This window comes from Dromaius novaehollandiae, chromosome 33 (genome assembly GCF_036370855.1).
Source record: "Dromaius novaehollandiae isolate bDroNov1 chromosome 33, bDroNov1.hap1, whole genome shotgun sequence".
Taxonomy (NCBI): domain Eukaryota; kingdom Metazoa; phylum Chordata; class Aves; order Casuariiformes; family Dromaiidae; genus Dromaius; species Dromaius novaehollandiae.
This window is the reverse complement of record NC_088127.1, coordinates 928,254-943,923: the sequence shown is the minus strand read 5'-3', so window position 1 is coordinate 943,923 and position 15,670 is coordinate 928,254. Positions and strand designations below refer to the sequence as shown.

Sequence of the window (15,670 nt, the reverse complement as noted above, 5' to 3'; positions counted from 1 at the left end):
CAGGTGGCCAAGCAGCTCATCAACCCCTTCGGGGACGATGACAACTTTGAGACCGACGTCCTCATCGACCGCAACTTCCAGGTCCCCCCCACCCCGGGGAGGGCCCAGGCGTCCGGGTGCCCCCCACCCCCCTGCTCCAGGACCCCCCCCCAGCCGCACTCCCCCCCCCAGCCAGCTCTGAACCTGGGGGACCCCCCAAACTCCCAGCAAGGCCCCCGAGGTGCCTCAGACCCCCCCCCAGACCCCTAAACTCCCCCAGGAGCCCCCAGACCCCCCCAGGGACCCCAACCCCTCCCTCAGTCCCCTAAACCCCCCCCGTGACCCCCAGGGACCCCAAAACCCTTAGGGACCCCCCAGATCCCCCCAGCAACCCCATGGGGGCACCCCCCATCCCCCCTGCCCCCGAGGGACCCCAAAACCTCCCCCCCCAGGGAGGGGCACAGTGCCAGCCTGGGGGGCCGTGGGGGGCCCAGGCGTCCGGGGGCCAAACCCCCCCCTGCCCCGTCCCCGCAGCCTGACATCAAGGAGGCCCCTGAGCCCCCCCGGCGGCCCCCGCCGGGCACCTGCACCACCAGCGACGCGGTTTGAGGGAGGGGGCAACCCCCCCCCCGCACCCCCGCCGGGCTCAACCCTATACGAGCCCCTGGAGACTCCCCCCCCCCCCCGCAGGGCAATAAACCCCCCAGCCGGGGCTCCAGTGTCTTTATTTCAGGGGGGAGAAAAAGGGGTACAAAAATAGAGGGGGAGTAGTGCTAAAAGCCCCCGTGGGGGGGGGCAGAAAGGCCCCCCCCCGGGGAGGGGGGGCGGCAGGGCCAGACCCCGCTTTGGGCAGCAGCTAAAACGGGACCAGCCCGAGGATTTGGGGGGGGGGGGGGGTGTCAGGGGCCCGGGGGGGGCCGGGCGCGGCGGGCGGCCGTGGCCAGGCGCTGCCGGGCCAGGAAGGACTGAGCCCCCCCGGGGGGAGCGCCCGGGCCCCCCCCCTCGTCGCTCGCCCGCTGCTGCAGCGCCAGGCCCTATGGGGGGGGGCAGGATGAGCAGGGACTCCTGGGCCTGCCAGGACCCCCCCATCAAACGTACCCCCCCCCAATCAAATCTGTCCCCCCTCCCGCTACTGCCCCCCCCAGAGATCTGCCTCCCCCACCAAAGCCCTTGGGGGCATCTCCTCCCCTCATGGGGGCATCTTTGCCCCCCCCCAGACCCCCCAAAGGGTATTTTAACCTCCCCCAGGTTTCTGTGGCCCCCCCAGGGGTATCTGCCTCCTCAAGGGATATTATGCCCCCCCCCCCCAAGATCTTTGCCCCCCAAGGGCATTTCAGCAGCCCCCCCAGGGACATCTGTGCCCCCCCCCACGGCATCTGCCTCCCCAAGGGGTATCAGCCCCCCTCAAAGTATTTCCCCCCCCCAGGGAGATCTGTGCCCCCCCGGGTGTACTCGCCCCCCATGGAGGTACCTGCCCCCCCGGGTTGTCTGTGTCCCCCCCGGGGTGTCCGTGCCCCCCCCCCGGGGGTGTCGGCGCTCACCATGTTGTACCAGGCGGTGATGACCAGCCGCTCCTCCTGCTCCCGCTGCGCCCGCAGCTTCTCGTAGTCGCTCTGGGGGGGCCGAGGGGGTGAGCGGGGGGTCGGGGGGGCCTGAGGGGGCCCCGGGGGGGTCCCGGCCCCCCCCTCACCTCCAGGTGCTGGATCTGGGCCTCCCTCTCCTGCAGCTGGTTGCGGAGGGCGCGGACGGCGGGGGGCACGGCGGCGCCCGGGGGCTTCGGCTCCAGCGTCTTCATCACCTGGGGGGGGGGAAAGGGGTGAGACCCCCCCCCCGGGTGCCTGAACTGCCCCCGGGAATGACCGGGACCCCCTGGGACCCCTGAGACCCCCCCGGACCCCTGAGCTGTACCCAGGAATGATCGGGACCCCCCTGGGACTCTGAGACCCCCTGGGACTCTGAGACCCCCCAGGACCCCCCAGGACCCCTGAACTGCCCCTAGGACCCTGAGACCCCTCCCCAGGACCCCCCCACAATGCCCCCAACCAGGGGGACACCCAGGACCCTCCCCGTACGAGGAGTTCCCAGTGGGTTTGGGGGGGAGCAGATATGAGACCCCCCCAGGGACTTCTGGGATCCCCCTGAACCCCCAAGACCCCCCCAGGACCCCTAAGACCCCCCCCAGATCCTCCCGGCTGGGGTGACACCCTGGATCCCCCCATACAAGGAGATCGTGGGGAGTTTTGGGGGTCCTGTGGACACCCCCGTGCCGGCAGCCCCCCCACGGAGCCTGGACACGCCGGGGGGGTCCCAGCCCGCCCCCCGCCCCGGGGGGGGTCCCGGCCCCCCCGCACCGCGCGGGCCCGCTCCACGTAGCGCCGGTAGCGCCCCTCCATGGCGCGCATGGCCTCGTCCTTGCGGCGCAGGCTCAGCTGCAGCTCCTCGATGCGCCGCGCTGCTGGGGGGGACGGGAAGATGGGGGGGGGACGGGGGAGATGGGGGGGGACGGGGGAGATGGGGGGGGGGACCCCAAAGCGGCCCCCCCCGGCCCGGCACCCACCGGTCCCCAATGGCCGCCCGGGGAAACCGAGGCAGGGCCCCGTGGGAACCCTCTGCCCAGATGGGAATGGCCCCCCCCCATCCCGGGACACCCCCCCGGGACCCCTCACCACCCCAGGGACCCCCCGGACCCCTCGGGACCCCCCCCAAACCCCCGGGACCCCTGAGGACCCCACCACCACCCCCAGGGCCCCCCACCACCCCGGGACCCTCTGGTCACCCCTGCCCCCCCCTGGATTCCTGACAGCCTCCTGGCAGCCCTGAGGACCCCAGGACCCCCCCTGGGACCCCCCCAGACCTCTCTGACTCCCCTGGGACCCCCCAGGATCCCCCTAACACCCCAGGACCCCCCCCCCGGACCCTCCAATCCCCCTGGGACCCCCCCAGGACCCCCCTAACACCCCAGGACCCCCCTGGACCCTCCAATCCCCCTGGGACCCCCCCCAGGGACCCAAAGACCTCTCTAACACTGAGACCTCCCTCAGGACCCTCCTGACATCCCCAGGACCCCCCTGGACCCCCCTGCCACCCCTGGGACCCCCCTAGACCCCCCTGGAACCCCCCCAGACCCCTGGGACCCCCCCGGCCCCCCCCGTACTGGTGCTGTCGGCGGGGGGCTCCAGCTCTTCCAGCTCCTCCTTCCTCCTCTGCAGCTCGGCCTGGGCCTCGTGCAGCTTCTCCCTGGGGGGGGCACACGGGAGGGGGGGGACACATACATTGGGGATGTGGGGACAGGCCCCCCCCATCCCCCACCCTGGCCAGGGGGGGCCCAGGGTGCCCCCCGCCCGTCCCCGGCACTCACAGGTGCTCCTCCAGCTTCTGCCTCAGCTCCGACGCCTGGGGGGGGGGGGGACAAGGTAAGGGGGGGTCAGGGACCCCCAAATCCCCCAAACTGGGGGCCTGGGGGACCCGTGACTCCCCTGGTAAACTCGGGAACCCCCAAAACCTGGGATTCCCCCCAAAAAACTCTGCGAGCCCCCGAAACCTCAGACCTACCCCCAAGCCCTGGGAGCCACCCTCAAAGTTAGGACCCCCCCCAAAGCTGTGACCCCCCCCCAAAACCTGGGACCGTCCCCAAAACCTAGGACCCCTCCACAAGCTATGACCCCCCCCCAAAAACCTGGGACCGTCCCCAAAACCTGGGACCCCCCCCAAGCTTTGACTCCCCCCCCAAAACCTGGGACCACCCCAAACCCTGGGAGCCACCCTCAAAGCTGGGACCGTCCCCAAAAAAACCTGGGACCCCCCCCCAGATGCCCAAGCTTGGGGTCCCCCCCTGCACCCAGTGGACTTTTGCAGGGGACGGTGCCCCCCCCAGGGCTGGGGACATCCTTGCAGGGGACACGGGGGGGGGTGGTGCCCCCCCCCCCAGGGCTGGGGACACCACGGGGCCAGCGCCCCCCCCCCGGGTCCCCACTCACGTCCTCGGGGTCCCCCTGCGCCCCCAGCGCCGTCCGCAGCTCGGCCACCTGCGCCCGCAGCTCGGCCGCCCGCGCCACCTCCTGCCTGCTGCCACGGGGACACGGGGGGGACACGGGGGGGACAGGGAAGGTGGCACAGGGACGTTAAAAACAGGGGTGGTGTGAGTTATAGGCGATGGCAGGGACCAGGGACATTAGAAATGGGGGTGACATCAGCAATGGGGGGACATTAGGGACCAGGGACATTAAGGACCAGGGTGACACTGGCTATGGGGGGACATTATGGACCGGGGACATTAGGGACTGGGGTGGCACCAGCTATAGGGGCACATTAGGGACCAGGGACATTAGGCATGGGGGTGACACCACCTATAGGGTGACATTAGGGACCAGGGACATTAGGGACGGGGGTGACACCAGCTATGGGGGAACACTAGGGACAAGGGATGTTAAGAACAGAGGGTCATTGAGGACAAGGTGACACAGGAACGGCTGGGGCAGCAGGAGGGGGACATTGGGGGGGACACCAGGGACCCCCCCAGGGATGTTGGGGGGACATTTGGGACACATTGGGGGTGGCACATAGGGCCGAGGACGCCCCAAGGACGCTCCCCCCTTTCCCGAGACCTTCCCGTGCCCCGTGTGATGAGCTGGGGGGGTCTCAGCCCCAGTCCGTGTGCACAGGCCCCCCCGTCTCCCCCGCACCCCTGTGTGATGAGTTGGGGGGGTTCTCAGCCCCGATGCCAGTGCACAGCCCCCCCCGGCACCCCCGTGTGATGAGCTGGGGCAGTCTCAGCCCCAGTCTGTGTGCGCAGCCCCCCCCATCACCCCCGTGTGATGAGCTGGGGGGGGGTCTCAGCCCCCCCCCAGCCCCCCATCACCCCCGTGTGATGAGTTGGGGGAGTCTCAGCCCCAATACCAGTGTGCAGCCCCCGCCGGGCACCCCCGTGTGATGAGCTGGGGGGGGTCTCAGCCCCAATACTGGTGTGCAGCCCCCCCCGGCACCCCTGTGTGATGAGCTGGGGCGGGTCTCAGCCCCCCCCCCAGCCCCCCATCACCCCCATGTGATGAGCTGGGGCGGTCTCAGCCCCAATGCCGGTGTGCAGCCCCCCCACCGGCACCCCCGTGTGATGAGTTGCGGGGGTCTCGGCCCCTCCCCGCCCCCCCGGCCCCCCCCACCTGTGCTGGGCCTCGAGGTGCCCGCGGGCCCGGTTGGCCTCGGCGAGCTGCTGGCGGAGCTGGTCCCGCTGGCGCCGCAGCGAGGCCTCCTGGGCCCCCAGCTGCCGCTTCTCCTGCTGCAGCCGCGCCACCGTGTCCCTGCGGGGTCGGGGGGGACGCGACGGTTGGGGGGGGGGCACCCGCAGCCCCCCCCCCGGCCCCCCCCGCAGCCCCGGCACCCACCTGAGCTCTGCCGGGAGGATCTCGGCTGCCAGGTTGTCTGCGGGCGACGAGCTCTCGCCCTGCAGCGCGTCTGGGGGGGGGCAAAGCCAGTTTGGGGGGGGGCAGAGCTGGTTTGGGGGTGGGGGCACGAGGAGGGGCCCCAAAACGCACCGAGGGGTCTCCCCAGATGCCCCCACCCCCACAGGGGCCACCCGGCTCACATCCCCCCCCCAAGACCCCCAAACATTGGGCCACCCCCCCCAAAACCTGGGGGGCCTCAGCCCTGCACCCCTCACCCCGCTGCCCGGCACCCCAAAAACCCGCCCGGCACCCGCTGACCCCCCCCAGCGCCGGCACCATCAGCCCCCCCAGCGCGTGGGGATTCTCCGGTGGCTAATACGAGGGTTGTGCCCCACGGGATCCCTCCCTGCCGTGGGCTCTGTCACCGCCCTGGGGGCTTTGTCACCCCCCCAGGTGGCTTGTCACCCCCCCAAGTGGCTTGTCACCCCCCCACGGCGCCTGCCACCCCCCCGCGCGGCTCGTCCCCCCGACCCACCGGCCTGGCGCAGGCAGCTCTGCTGCACCTGGGCGCAGCGCAGCTCCTCGTTGGCCTCGCGCAGGGCGTCGCGCTCCTCCAGCAGCCGCTGCGGGGGGGGGAGGGGGGGGCGTCAGCCCGGGGGCCCAGGCGTCCGGGGCGGGGGGGGGGGGGAACGGGGACACCCACCCACCTCCTTCTCCTTGCTCAGCGCCTCGAACTTCTCCTCCAGGTTCCTGAACTCGAGCTGCCACTTGTCGGCCCGCAGCGCCGCCGCCGCCTGCTGCCCGCTGAGCTCCTCCACCTGGGGGTGGGGCCGGGAGTGGCCACGCCCCCTGACATGCCCCCCAAGGCACAAGCCCCACCCCCAAGGGCAGAGCCCCGCCCCTCACACCTCTGCACCCACCACTGCTGCCTTGCCCTGCCCAGGCTTAGCTCCGCCCCTCACCCACAGGCCACACCCCCAATGCGGTTGGCCACACCCCTTCACTGCTAGCCCCGCCCACCCGCGGCTCCGCCCCTGCTGTGGCCCCGCCCCCAGCCAGAGGCCCCACCCCCTTGCACCTGCTGCAGCTCCCCACTGCAGCAGAGCGCATGGCCCCACCCCCAGGCCCATGGCCCCGCCCCCAGGCTCCACCCACCTGCCCATGGCCTCCAGCTGTGTCTGCTCACCTTGGCCACGCCCCCTCCGATGGCTCCACCCCCTCCCATAGCTCCACCCCCTCTCCAAGGCCACACCCACCCAAGGCCACACCCACCCAAGGCCCACCCAGCTCCTGCTCCAGCTGCCCAGTGCAGCGCACCTGGGCCACGTGGCCCCGCCCCCTGCCCCAGGGCCCCGCCCACCTGCCCCATAACCCCACCCCCTGCACTGCAGCCCCGCCCCCGGGCCGCCTCCAGCTGGGCACGCCCAGCCTGGGCCCGGCCCAGCTCCTGCTCCAGCTGCCCAGTGCAGCACAGCTGGGCCGCGTGGCTCCGCCCCCTGCCCCAGAGCCCCGCCCCCTGCCCCATGGCCCCGCCCACCTGGGAACACCCAGCCTGGGCCCAGCCCAGCTCCTGCTCCAGCTGCCCGGTGCAGCGCAGCTGGGCCACGTGGCCCCGCCCCCTGCCCCACAGCCCCGCCCCCTGCCCCACGGCCCCGCCCCCATCCCCATAGCCCCACCCACATCCCCACGGCCCCACCCACCTGCCTGCGGGCCGCCTCCAGCTGGACGCGCCCGGCCTGGGCCCGGCCCAGCTCCTGCTCCAGCTGCCCGGTGCGGCGCAGCTGGGCCGCGTGCCGCTCCTCCAGCGCCCGCACTTGCCGCCGCAGGTCGCCCAGCGCCTCCAGCCGCCGCCGGTACGAGGCCACCGCCGCCTCCAGCCGCCCCGCCTTGGCCGACGAGTGCCTGTGGGGACCCAGGCGTCCGGGCGCCCCGCGGGGACCCCCACCCCATGGCACCCAGCCTCCAGCACCCTATAGGGACCCCAGGTGCCCCTCGGGGACCCCAGCAACCCCCCCAGGGGGACCCACCAGGTGTCCGTGCTCCCCATGGGGACCCCAATTACCACCCCCTCCCCAGGGGCCCAGGCGTCCGGGCACCCCAAAGTGACCCCCAGGGACCCAGGTGTCCAGGCACCCCACGGGGACACCAGCAACCCCCCCCCCGGGGCATCCAGGAGCCCTGCAGGACCCTGCTTGTCTGGGCACCCCCAAAAGGGACCCAGGCGTCCGGGCTCCCACACCCAAACCCCGCCGGGGGGGGCAGGCGGAAAGCTGCGGAGGGTGCTCAACCCTAATGGCAGCCATCAGAGAGTCCACTCCCACAGGGCTCTATCGCTCCGGCTGCTCCTGACCCAAAAGGGACCCAGGCGTCCGGGCCACCATTTCCCCTCACCGCCGGGAGAAACCCTAGACATTGGGGGACCCCCAGGCCGAGGAACCCAGCCGTCCGGGCAGCCGCCCCCACCGCGGGGCGAGGGCCCAGGCGTCCGGGCGCACCTGAGCACGTCCATCTCGTCCTTGAGGGCGCGGGCCTCGCCGGCGAGGCCGGTGAGCTCCTCGGCGCGCTCCTGCAGCCCCCGCGCCTCCCGCTCCAGCGCCTCGCAGCGCGCCCGCAGCTCCTCCTTGCCGCTCTCCAGCCTGCCGGCGGCACGCTGCCGCAGGGGCCCAGGCGTCCGGGACGCCCAGCCCCCTCCCCCAGGGCAACGGGGGGCCCAGGCGTCTGGGACGCCCCCGCTCCCCCCCCCCCCGAGGCAATAAGGGACCCAGGCATCAGGGACACAACCCCAGGGCTTTGGGTGTCACCCACCAAAAATATCAGGGGCCCAGGTGTCCGGGCCAGCTCCCCTCCGCCCCTGGGGGCCCAGGCATCCGGGCCAGCTCCCCCCTGCCCCAGGGGGACCCAGGCATCCAGGCCGGCTCCCCCCTGCCCCCAGGGGCCCAGGCGTCCGGGCTGGCTCCCCTCCCGCCCGGGGGACCCAGGCATCCCGGCTGGCTTCCTTCCCCCCCGGGGGGGCCCAGGCATCCAGGCCAGCTCCCCTCCGCCCTGGGGGGCCCAGGCGTCCGGGCCGGCTCCCCCCCTCCCCCAGGGGGCCCAGGCGTCCTGGCCGGCTCCCCCCCACCCCGGGGGGGGCCCAGGCGTCCGGCCCACCTGTAGTTCTCCTCCTGCAGCTGCTCCACTTGGCTCTGCAGCAGCAGCAGCTTCTTGGCGGCGAGGCCGGCGGCGGCCGCTTCCAGCCGGGCCTTGTGCTCGCGCAGCGCCTGGTTCTCCCGCGCCAGGCTGCCCTTCTCCTCCAGCAGCGCCGCCACCTGCGCCGCCCCGCCCCGCCGTGAGGGCCCAGGCGTCCGGGCTGCCCCCCCCCCCACCCCCCTGGGGGGGCGGCAAGCTGCTCAGGGTGCTCAACCCTGATAGCAGCCATCAGAGAGTCCACTCCCACGGGGCTCTACTGCCCCGGCCCCGCGGTGGGGGGGGGGGGGGGGGGGCCGGGGGGGCCCGGGGGGGCCCAGGCGTCCGGGCCGCACCTGCAGCTCCAGGTCGAGGCAGCGCTGCTGCGGCCCCTCGGCCTCCTCGGGCTCCTCGCTCAGGTAGTAATAGCGGCGCAACTGGGGGGGGGGACAGGGGTCGGGGGGGGAGCACCTTGGCCCCCCCCAAATCACCCCCCAGACCCCCAAATTGCCCCCAAATCTGCCCCGCCAAAAGCCCCCTGTACCTGCTCCCCAGCCTTGGACCCCCCATCTGGTCCAGCCCCCCCCAAACCTGCCCCCGACCCCCCCCCGCCCCTAACCTTGCCCCCCCCATATTTACCCCCCACCCCTGTATCTGCCCCAGCCCCCCCAAACCTCCCCCACTGTCCGGGTGCTCCCGCACCTGCTCCCACCTGCTCATCCTACTGCCCCCCCAAGCTGCCCCCCCACCCCTTGGACCTGCCCCAGAGCCCCCCCCCAACCTGCCCCACCCCCCTGGCCCCCCATATTTGCCCCCCAGCCCCCCCGAACTCGCCCCCGGCCCCCCACCTGGCTGTCGAAGCTCCCGTACGTCTCGGCCGTCGTCGCCTCCGAGGGCTCCTTAGCCAGCAGCTGCGGGGAGGAAAGCGCTGAAATCGGGGGGGCCGGGGGGGGCAGCACCCTTCGGCCCCCCCCAAAACCCCCAGCGGGTCCCCAACCCCCCCCCGAGACCCCCAAACCCACATCCCCCCCAACCCCTTCCCCCTAGAGCGTGACGCCCCCAAAGCCCGGCACCAACCCCAAAACCCCAGGACCCCCCAACCCCCCCGAGACCCTCCTAAAATCCCCTGAGACCCCCGGGACCCCCCAACCCCCCCCAGGACCCCCCCAACCCCCCCTGCACCCCCCCAAAGCCCCCTCACCTCCTGGATGGCCGCCATCACCACGTGCTGCACCGACTCCTCCAGGGTCATGATGCGCTGGATGTGCTCTGCGCGGGGAGGGGGCGTTTGCGGGGGGGCTGCTTTTTGGGGAGGGGGGGCTCTTTCGGGGCGGGGGGGGGGCACCCACCTTCCTTGCTCTCGCAGCTCACGGCGCAGCCCAGCACCAGCCGCACCAGCTTGCCCAGCTGCTGGGGGTCGGCCCGCTCGGCCGCCAGCGCCACGTCGGGCACGTGCCGCTCCGCCACGGGCTGCCCCAGCACCTGGGGGGGGGGACACCCCGGGGGGGGGTCAGGGCGGCCCGCGGGGCCCCCCCGAAACCCCCCCCCCGGGCCCCCCCGCACTCACGTCCTGCCAGTACTCCAGGAGGCTCTGCAGCACCTTGCGCAGGTTGCTCGTCTGCGGGGGGGGGAGAGAGGGGGGAGCCCCCAAATGCTCAGAATTGACCCCCCCCAAAACCTCCCTGAGCCCCAAAGGAGCCCTGAGAACGGCTCCCCCAAACAGCCCCCACTCCCCCCAAAATAGCCCCCCCACTACCCCGCAAAACAGCACCCACTCCCCTCAAAATAGCCCCCAGCTCACCCCAAACAGCCCCCAAAACAGCCCCCCCAAAGCAGCCCCCAGCTCCCCCCAAAGAGCCCCCCCAAACAGCCCCCTGCTCCCCCAAACAGCCCCCCAGAACAGACCCCAGCTCCCCCCAAAACAGCCTGCCCAGACCCACGAAACAGCTCCCAGCCCCACCCCAAGCAGCCCCCCCATGGGGCCCCCCCCAAACTGACCCCCCCCCAACACCAGCCCCTGACACCCCCCGACCCCCCCAATCCCCCCCCAGGGAGGGCTGAGAACGGACAACTCGTGCCGTGGTCCCAAGGAGCCAACGGCGCCGGGCGCTTGGGGCAGAGGAGCTCAGCGTGACCCCCCCAATCTGCACGTGACCCCCCCGAGCACCAGGAGGGCCCCCCCAAACACGCCCCCCCCCCAAACATGCCCCCCCCAGGGCACCTTGAGGCGCACGTTGTCCTCGGCGTCGTCGCGGATCCGGGACAGCCACGTCTCCGTGAACCACGAGGGGTCCCTGGGGGGGGGGGGGGGAAGCGGGTCACCCCCAAAATGGGGACACTCGGGGGGGCCCAATCGGGTTGCCCCCAAAAATGACCCCGGGGGGGCCAAATTGGGTCATTCCCCCCCCCCCAAAATGACCCTGGGGGGCCTCGATCGGGCTGCCCCCAACCTGCCCCCCAACCACGACACTGGGGAGGCCCCAACTCAGGGCCCCCCAAGCGCTGCCCCCCCCCCGAAGTGACACCAGAGGTGGCCCCAAATGAGCCGCCCCCCCCAAACCAGATCCCCGCCCCAAACCCGGCCCCGGGGGGGCCCCAAACTGCCCCCCCCACTCACACGCAGTGCAGGACGTGGGCCAGGGCCACGCCGCTCGCCAGGTCGCGGGGGGCGGCGCACGGCGAGGGGGGGGCGAAGGTCTGCAGCTGGGGGGGCCAGGAGAGGACGTCGGGGGAGGCCGAGGAGAGCCCCCCCCAAGCACCCCCCCCAAAACATCCCCCCCAAACACCCCCCAAAAGGGGGCTGAGGACCCCCAACTCGTGCCACAGCCCCCTCCCGCACCCCAAAACCCGCTGTCCCCCCACCCGGGGGGGGCCTCACCCCCCCCCAAATTGCCTGCGGTCCCCCCAGATGATCAGGGCAGGCTTTTTTTGGGGGGGGGGAACCCGCTGAAGGGGGGCACAGCTCCAAAGGGGGCCGGGGGGGGGTCACAGGTCCCGGTGGGGGGGGCTGCTGGGGGGGGTCACAGTCGCAGGGGGGTCCAAGGGTCTGTGGGGGGCTAATTGGGGGGGGGGTCACAGGACCCCGGGGGGGCTGCTTGGGGTAGGGGGGGGTCACAGTCGTGGGGGGGGGGTCCAAAGGCCTGGGGGGGCTAATTGGGGGGGGGTCACAGCCCTGGGGGGGTCAGAGCGGGTCCCGGGGCCCCGCGGGGGGGTCACAGCCCCCGACACGATACCGGGGGGGGGGTCACAGGGCCCCGGGACGCGGTACGGGGGGGTCACAGGGCCGCAGCTCACAGCCTGAGCGGGGCCCCGGCTCCCCCCGGGCGCGGGGGGGTCCCGGTCCCGGCGCCCCCCCCTTACCCAGGTGAGCAGCGGCCCGCACGCGTCCGCCCGCCCGGCCGCCATGGCTCCGCCGCCGCGGTCCGCCCGCGCAGCGACCCCGCGCCTAGAGCGGCCCCGGGCGCGCACCTGCCCGGCCACGCCCCCCGCCGCCGCCATCTTCGCGCCGGGCGCAGCCCACACGCCCCCGGCCGCGCCGCGACACAGGTGCGGCGGGCTGGGCGCGCGGAGGACTCGCGTCTATGGTTGGCCGGTGCCTCCGCGCGGGGCTCCTCCGCCCATCCCTCCCTCCCTCTCTCCTTCCCTCCCTCCAGGTGTGCCATCCCCCTCTCCAGGCCTCTCCTCCGTCCCTGTCTCCTCCCTACTCTTCCTCCAGGTGTGCCACCCCTCCCTCTCTCCTTCCCTCCCATCATTTTTTCCTCTCTCTCTCCATCCGTCCCCTCATGTCTTCCTTCCTGCCTCCATCCCTTCCTCCCCTCATCTCTTCCTTCCTCCCTCTCTCCCTTCCTCCCCTCATCTCTTCCTCCCTCCCTCTCTCCCTTCCTCCCCTCATCTCTTCCTTTCTCCCTCTCTCCCTTTGGCAGCACCTTGCCAACACCTTTCCCTTCCTCTTCTTCTTCCTCCTCCTCCCCCTGCACACACCCTGCTTCCCTCTGTCCATCTCTCCATCCCTTCATCCTTCCCTTCCTCCATACCTCCATCATTCCCTCATCTATTCCTCCCTTCTCCATCCCTCTATCCTTCTTTTCTCCATCCTTCCCTTCTCCATTCCTCCTTCCCTCTGTTCCTTTCTCCATCCCCCTCTCCAGGTGCCCCAACCCTCCCCTTGGCCATTTCTCTTTCCCTTTCTCTTTCTGCTCATTTCTCTGTTTCTCTGTCCATCCTTTTCCCCCATCCTTTCCCTGTCTGCCTTTCTCCATTGCACCCTCCCTCCACCTGTTTCTCCATCCTGCTTTCCCAGTGCCACATTCCTCCCTCCATTCTTCCCTCCTTCTGTTTGTTTTTTCCTCTTTTTCTTCATCCCCCTTTCCTTCAGCCTTCCTTTTCTCTACCTTTCTTTCCTTTCATTTCTTCCTCTCCATCAGTCACTCTTTCTTTTCAATTTATCTTTTATTTCCTGCATCTGTTCCCACTCCCATCTCTCCTTTCCTTCACTTTTTCCTCCCTCCCTCTCTCCCTTCTTCCCCCCGTCCCCCTCCCGCCGGGGGCAGCCGAGCGCGGGGTCACCCCAGGGCCGGGCGGCCGCGACCCAGCACCGGCCCCGACACCGGACGGGAGGGGACGGGAGGGGGCTGCTCCCGCGGGCCCGGCCCCCCCCGGCGGCGGCGGCGGCGGCAGCTGCCCGCGGGCTCCGCCGCGACCGCAGGCGCGGCCGCTCCCGGCCCGCCGGTGACTCAGCACCGCGTCACCGTCTGCTGCCGCCCGGGGCCCCCCCGCCCGGCCCGGCCCGGCCCGGCCCGGCCCCGCCGCGTCGAGCCCAGCCCGGAAACGCCCCGGCGGCCGCTGGCGGGAACCAGGAACCGCCGGAGCCGCCCGGCGCGGTCACGGCGGGGGGGAGGCCCCGGGCCCCCCCGTGGGAACGGCGGGCGGGCGCGGCCGGTGCCGGGAAAGGCCCCGGGGCGGCCCCGCCTGCTGGGAAGAGGCGGCCGCGGGCACCTGTAGGGGGGAGGGGGGAGAGACCCGGTCTACGGGGTGCGGGCAGGGTCGCCCCTACGGGGGCCGCGCGGGATCAGCCCGCTCTACGGCGGCCGGGCAGGGTCTCGCCTCCCCCCCTCCTCAGCGCGCGCTGCGGGTCACGTGCGGCCGCGCCACGTGCCGCCTCCCCCCCCCCGGGGCTGGGATTGGCTGCGCCGCCCCCGGTGACGTCAGCAACGAACCCGGCGACTCCGGTTGCTTCACGCCCGCGCGGCGGCGGCGATGGCGGCGGCGCCCCCGGCCCCGCCCCGCCCGGCGGCACCCGGCGCCCGGTAACGGCCCAGAGCCGCCCCCCCCGCTCCCCCCCCGCTCCCCCGGGGTCCCGGGGACCGGGGGGGCCACGGCCTGCGCGGGGCCGGGCGCTGTCGCCATGGCAACGCCGCCCCCCCCCACAGCCGGTGGCGGCGCTTCCTGTTCCGGGGGCGGGGCCTGACCGGTGCCCGGCCGGTGCCCCCAGTGCGGCCCCCGGGAAGCCCCCAGTGCGGCCCCCGTGGCCTCCCAGTGCTCCCAGTGCGGCCCCGGGAAGCCCCCAGTGCTCCCAGTGTGGCTCCTGGGGCCTCCCGCTGCAGCCCCCGGGGCCTCCCAGTGCTCCCAGTGCCGCTCTGGGGCCTCCCAGTGCTGCTCTGGGGCCTGCCAGTGCTCCCAGTACAGCCCCCTGGGGCCTCCCAGTGTTCCCAGTGCAGCCCCTGGGGACTCCCAGTGCTCCCAGTATAACCTTGGGAACACCCCAGTGCTCCCAGTGCAGTCTCAGGGATCCCCCAGTGTTCCCAGTGCAGCCCCCAGTGCTCCCAGTGCAGCCCCTGGGGACTCCCAGTGTTCCCAGCATAACCTTGGGAACACCCCGGTGCTCGAATGCAGCCCCAGGGATCCCCCAGTGCTCCCAGTACAACCCTGGGAACCCCCCAGTGCTCCCAGTGCAAGAGCTGGGCTGGGGGGGAGGCATCCGGGCCAGGAGGATGCTGGGAAATTCCCGCCCCATCCTGAGGCTTCCAGGGGGGCGGCAGGCGCCCGGACGCCTGGGCCCCCTGCACCCCTCCGCTGGCCTCCCCCCGCCCCCCAGTTTGCCCCAGTTGCCCCCAGTCCCTCCCAGCAGCCCCCGGGGCGGTGGCGGGATGGGGAGCCGGACGCCTGGGCCCCCCGGACGCCTGGGCCCGGCCCCCCCGCACCGAAAGCGGCGGCCGTTGGGGCCGTTGGGGCCGCGGTGACGGGAAGCGAGAGGCGCCGGGGGGGGAGGACCCCCCCCCGAGGGCCCAGGCGTCCGGGGCCGCTCCTCCCCCCGCTTCCTGCTCCTGCCGCTTCCTGGCACGGCCCAGGGTGCAGCTGGGGGGCCCAGGCGTCCAGCCCCTCCCCCCGCTGCCTGCGGGACCCAGGCGTCCGGGCTGGCCGTGCCCAGGGACCCAGGCGTCCCCTCCCCCCCCCGGTGCCTCAGTTTCCCCAGGGTGGGGTTTAACCCCAGTGCGGGGTGACTGGGCCCGGACGCCTGGGCCCTCCCGGATGCCGGGGTCCCTCCCGGACGCCTGGGCCCTCCGGACGCCTGGGTCCCCGCGCTGCGGGGTCGCCCCGGCCCTGACTCAGGGGCTATTTATAGGGAAGGAGAAGTCGGCAGGGAAAAACAGCCGGGCCAAAATCCCCTAAAATCCAGGCCGGGGGCGGGGCCGGACGCCTGGGCCCCCCCGGGGTCAGCGGGGGGCAGGGCCCGGACGCCTGGGCCCCCTGGGAAATCCCCCGTCACCCGTCCAGGTGCGGCGAGTGCCGGGCGTGAGCACGGGAGCGAGACACGGGGCCGGGCGAGACATGGGTCCACGTGTGACACGGATCGCGATGTAGCACGGATCCACACGTGACATGGATCCACGCATCACACGGACCCCTGCGTGACACGGATCCACACGCGACATGGGCCCAGGCGCGACATGGATCCACGTGTGACACGGATCCACATGTCACATGGGCCCAGGCGTGACACGGATCCACACGCAACGTGGGCCCAGGCATGACATGGATCCATGTGTGACACGGATCCACACGCCAAACAGACTCAGGCGTGACATGGATCCAGGCGTGACACGGATCCAGGTGTGACACGGATCCATGGGCCTAGGCGTGACATGGATCCA

General features: G+C 72.6%; 1 protein-coding gene across 4 annotated transcripts; it reads right to left on the bottom strand.

Moving 5' to 3' along the window:
- Positions 1 to 687: 687 nt before the first annotated feature.
- Positions 688 to 12,032, bottom strand: HOOK2 (hook microtubule tethering protein 2). 4 transcript variants are annotated; one of them, XM_064499193.1, is made up of 22 exons: positions 11,880 to 12,032; positions 11,137 to 11,222; positions 10,741 to 10,813; positions 10,087 to 10,137; positions 9,869 to 10,001; positions 9,721 to 9,788; positions 9,368 to 9,430; positions 8,876 to 8,956; positions 8,505 to 8,662; positions 7,853 to 7,993; positions 7,058 to 7,259; positions 6,065 to 6,175; positions 5,893 to 5,980; positions 5,358 to 5,427; positions 5,136 to 5,273; positions 3,957 to 4,044; positions 3,338 to 3,372; positions 3,134 to 3,216; positions 2,331 to 2,434; positions 1,670 to 1,777; positions 1,521 to 1,592; positions 688 to 1,013 (listed from the first exon to the last, which is right to left on the bottom strand). In XM_064499193.1, the coding sequence occupies exons 1-22, from the start codon at positions 12,015 to 12,017 to the stop codon at positions 879 to 881; spliced, it is 2,226 nt and encodes a 741-aa protein (XP_064355263.1). In that variant the 5' UTR covers positions 12,018 to 12,032; the 3' UTR covers positions 688 to 878. The 4 variants fall into 4 exon arrangements, with proteins under 4 accessions (XP_064355263.1, XP_064355265.1, XP_064355264.1 ...); XM_064499195.1 differs by having other exon boundaries at positions 2,331 to 2,431; XM_064499194.1 differs by having other exon boundaries at positions 3,957 to 4,041.
- Between the last annotated feature and the right edge of the window lie 3,638 nt (positions 12,033 to 15,670).

Coding starts and splice junctions, on each gene's coding strand:
- HOOK2 (XM_064499193.1), bottom strand. CDS start 12,017: ATGGCGGCGGCGGGGGGCGTGGCCGGGCAGGTGCGCGCCCGGGGCCGC. Junction 7,260..7,852: donor GACGAGATGGACGTGCTCAG/GTGCGCCCGGAC, acceptor GGGTCCCCACAG/GCACTCGTCGGCCAAGGCGG. Junction 5,274..5,357: donor ATCCTCCCGGCAGAGCTCAG/GTGGGTGCCGGG, acceptor CCGACCCCGCAG/GGACACGGTGGCGCGGCTGC.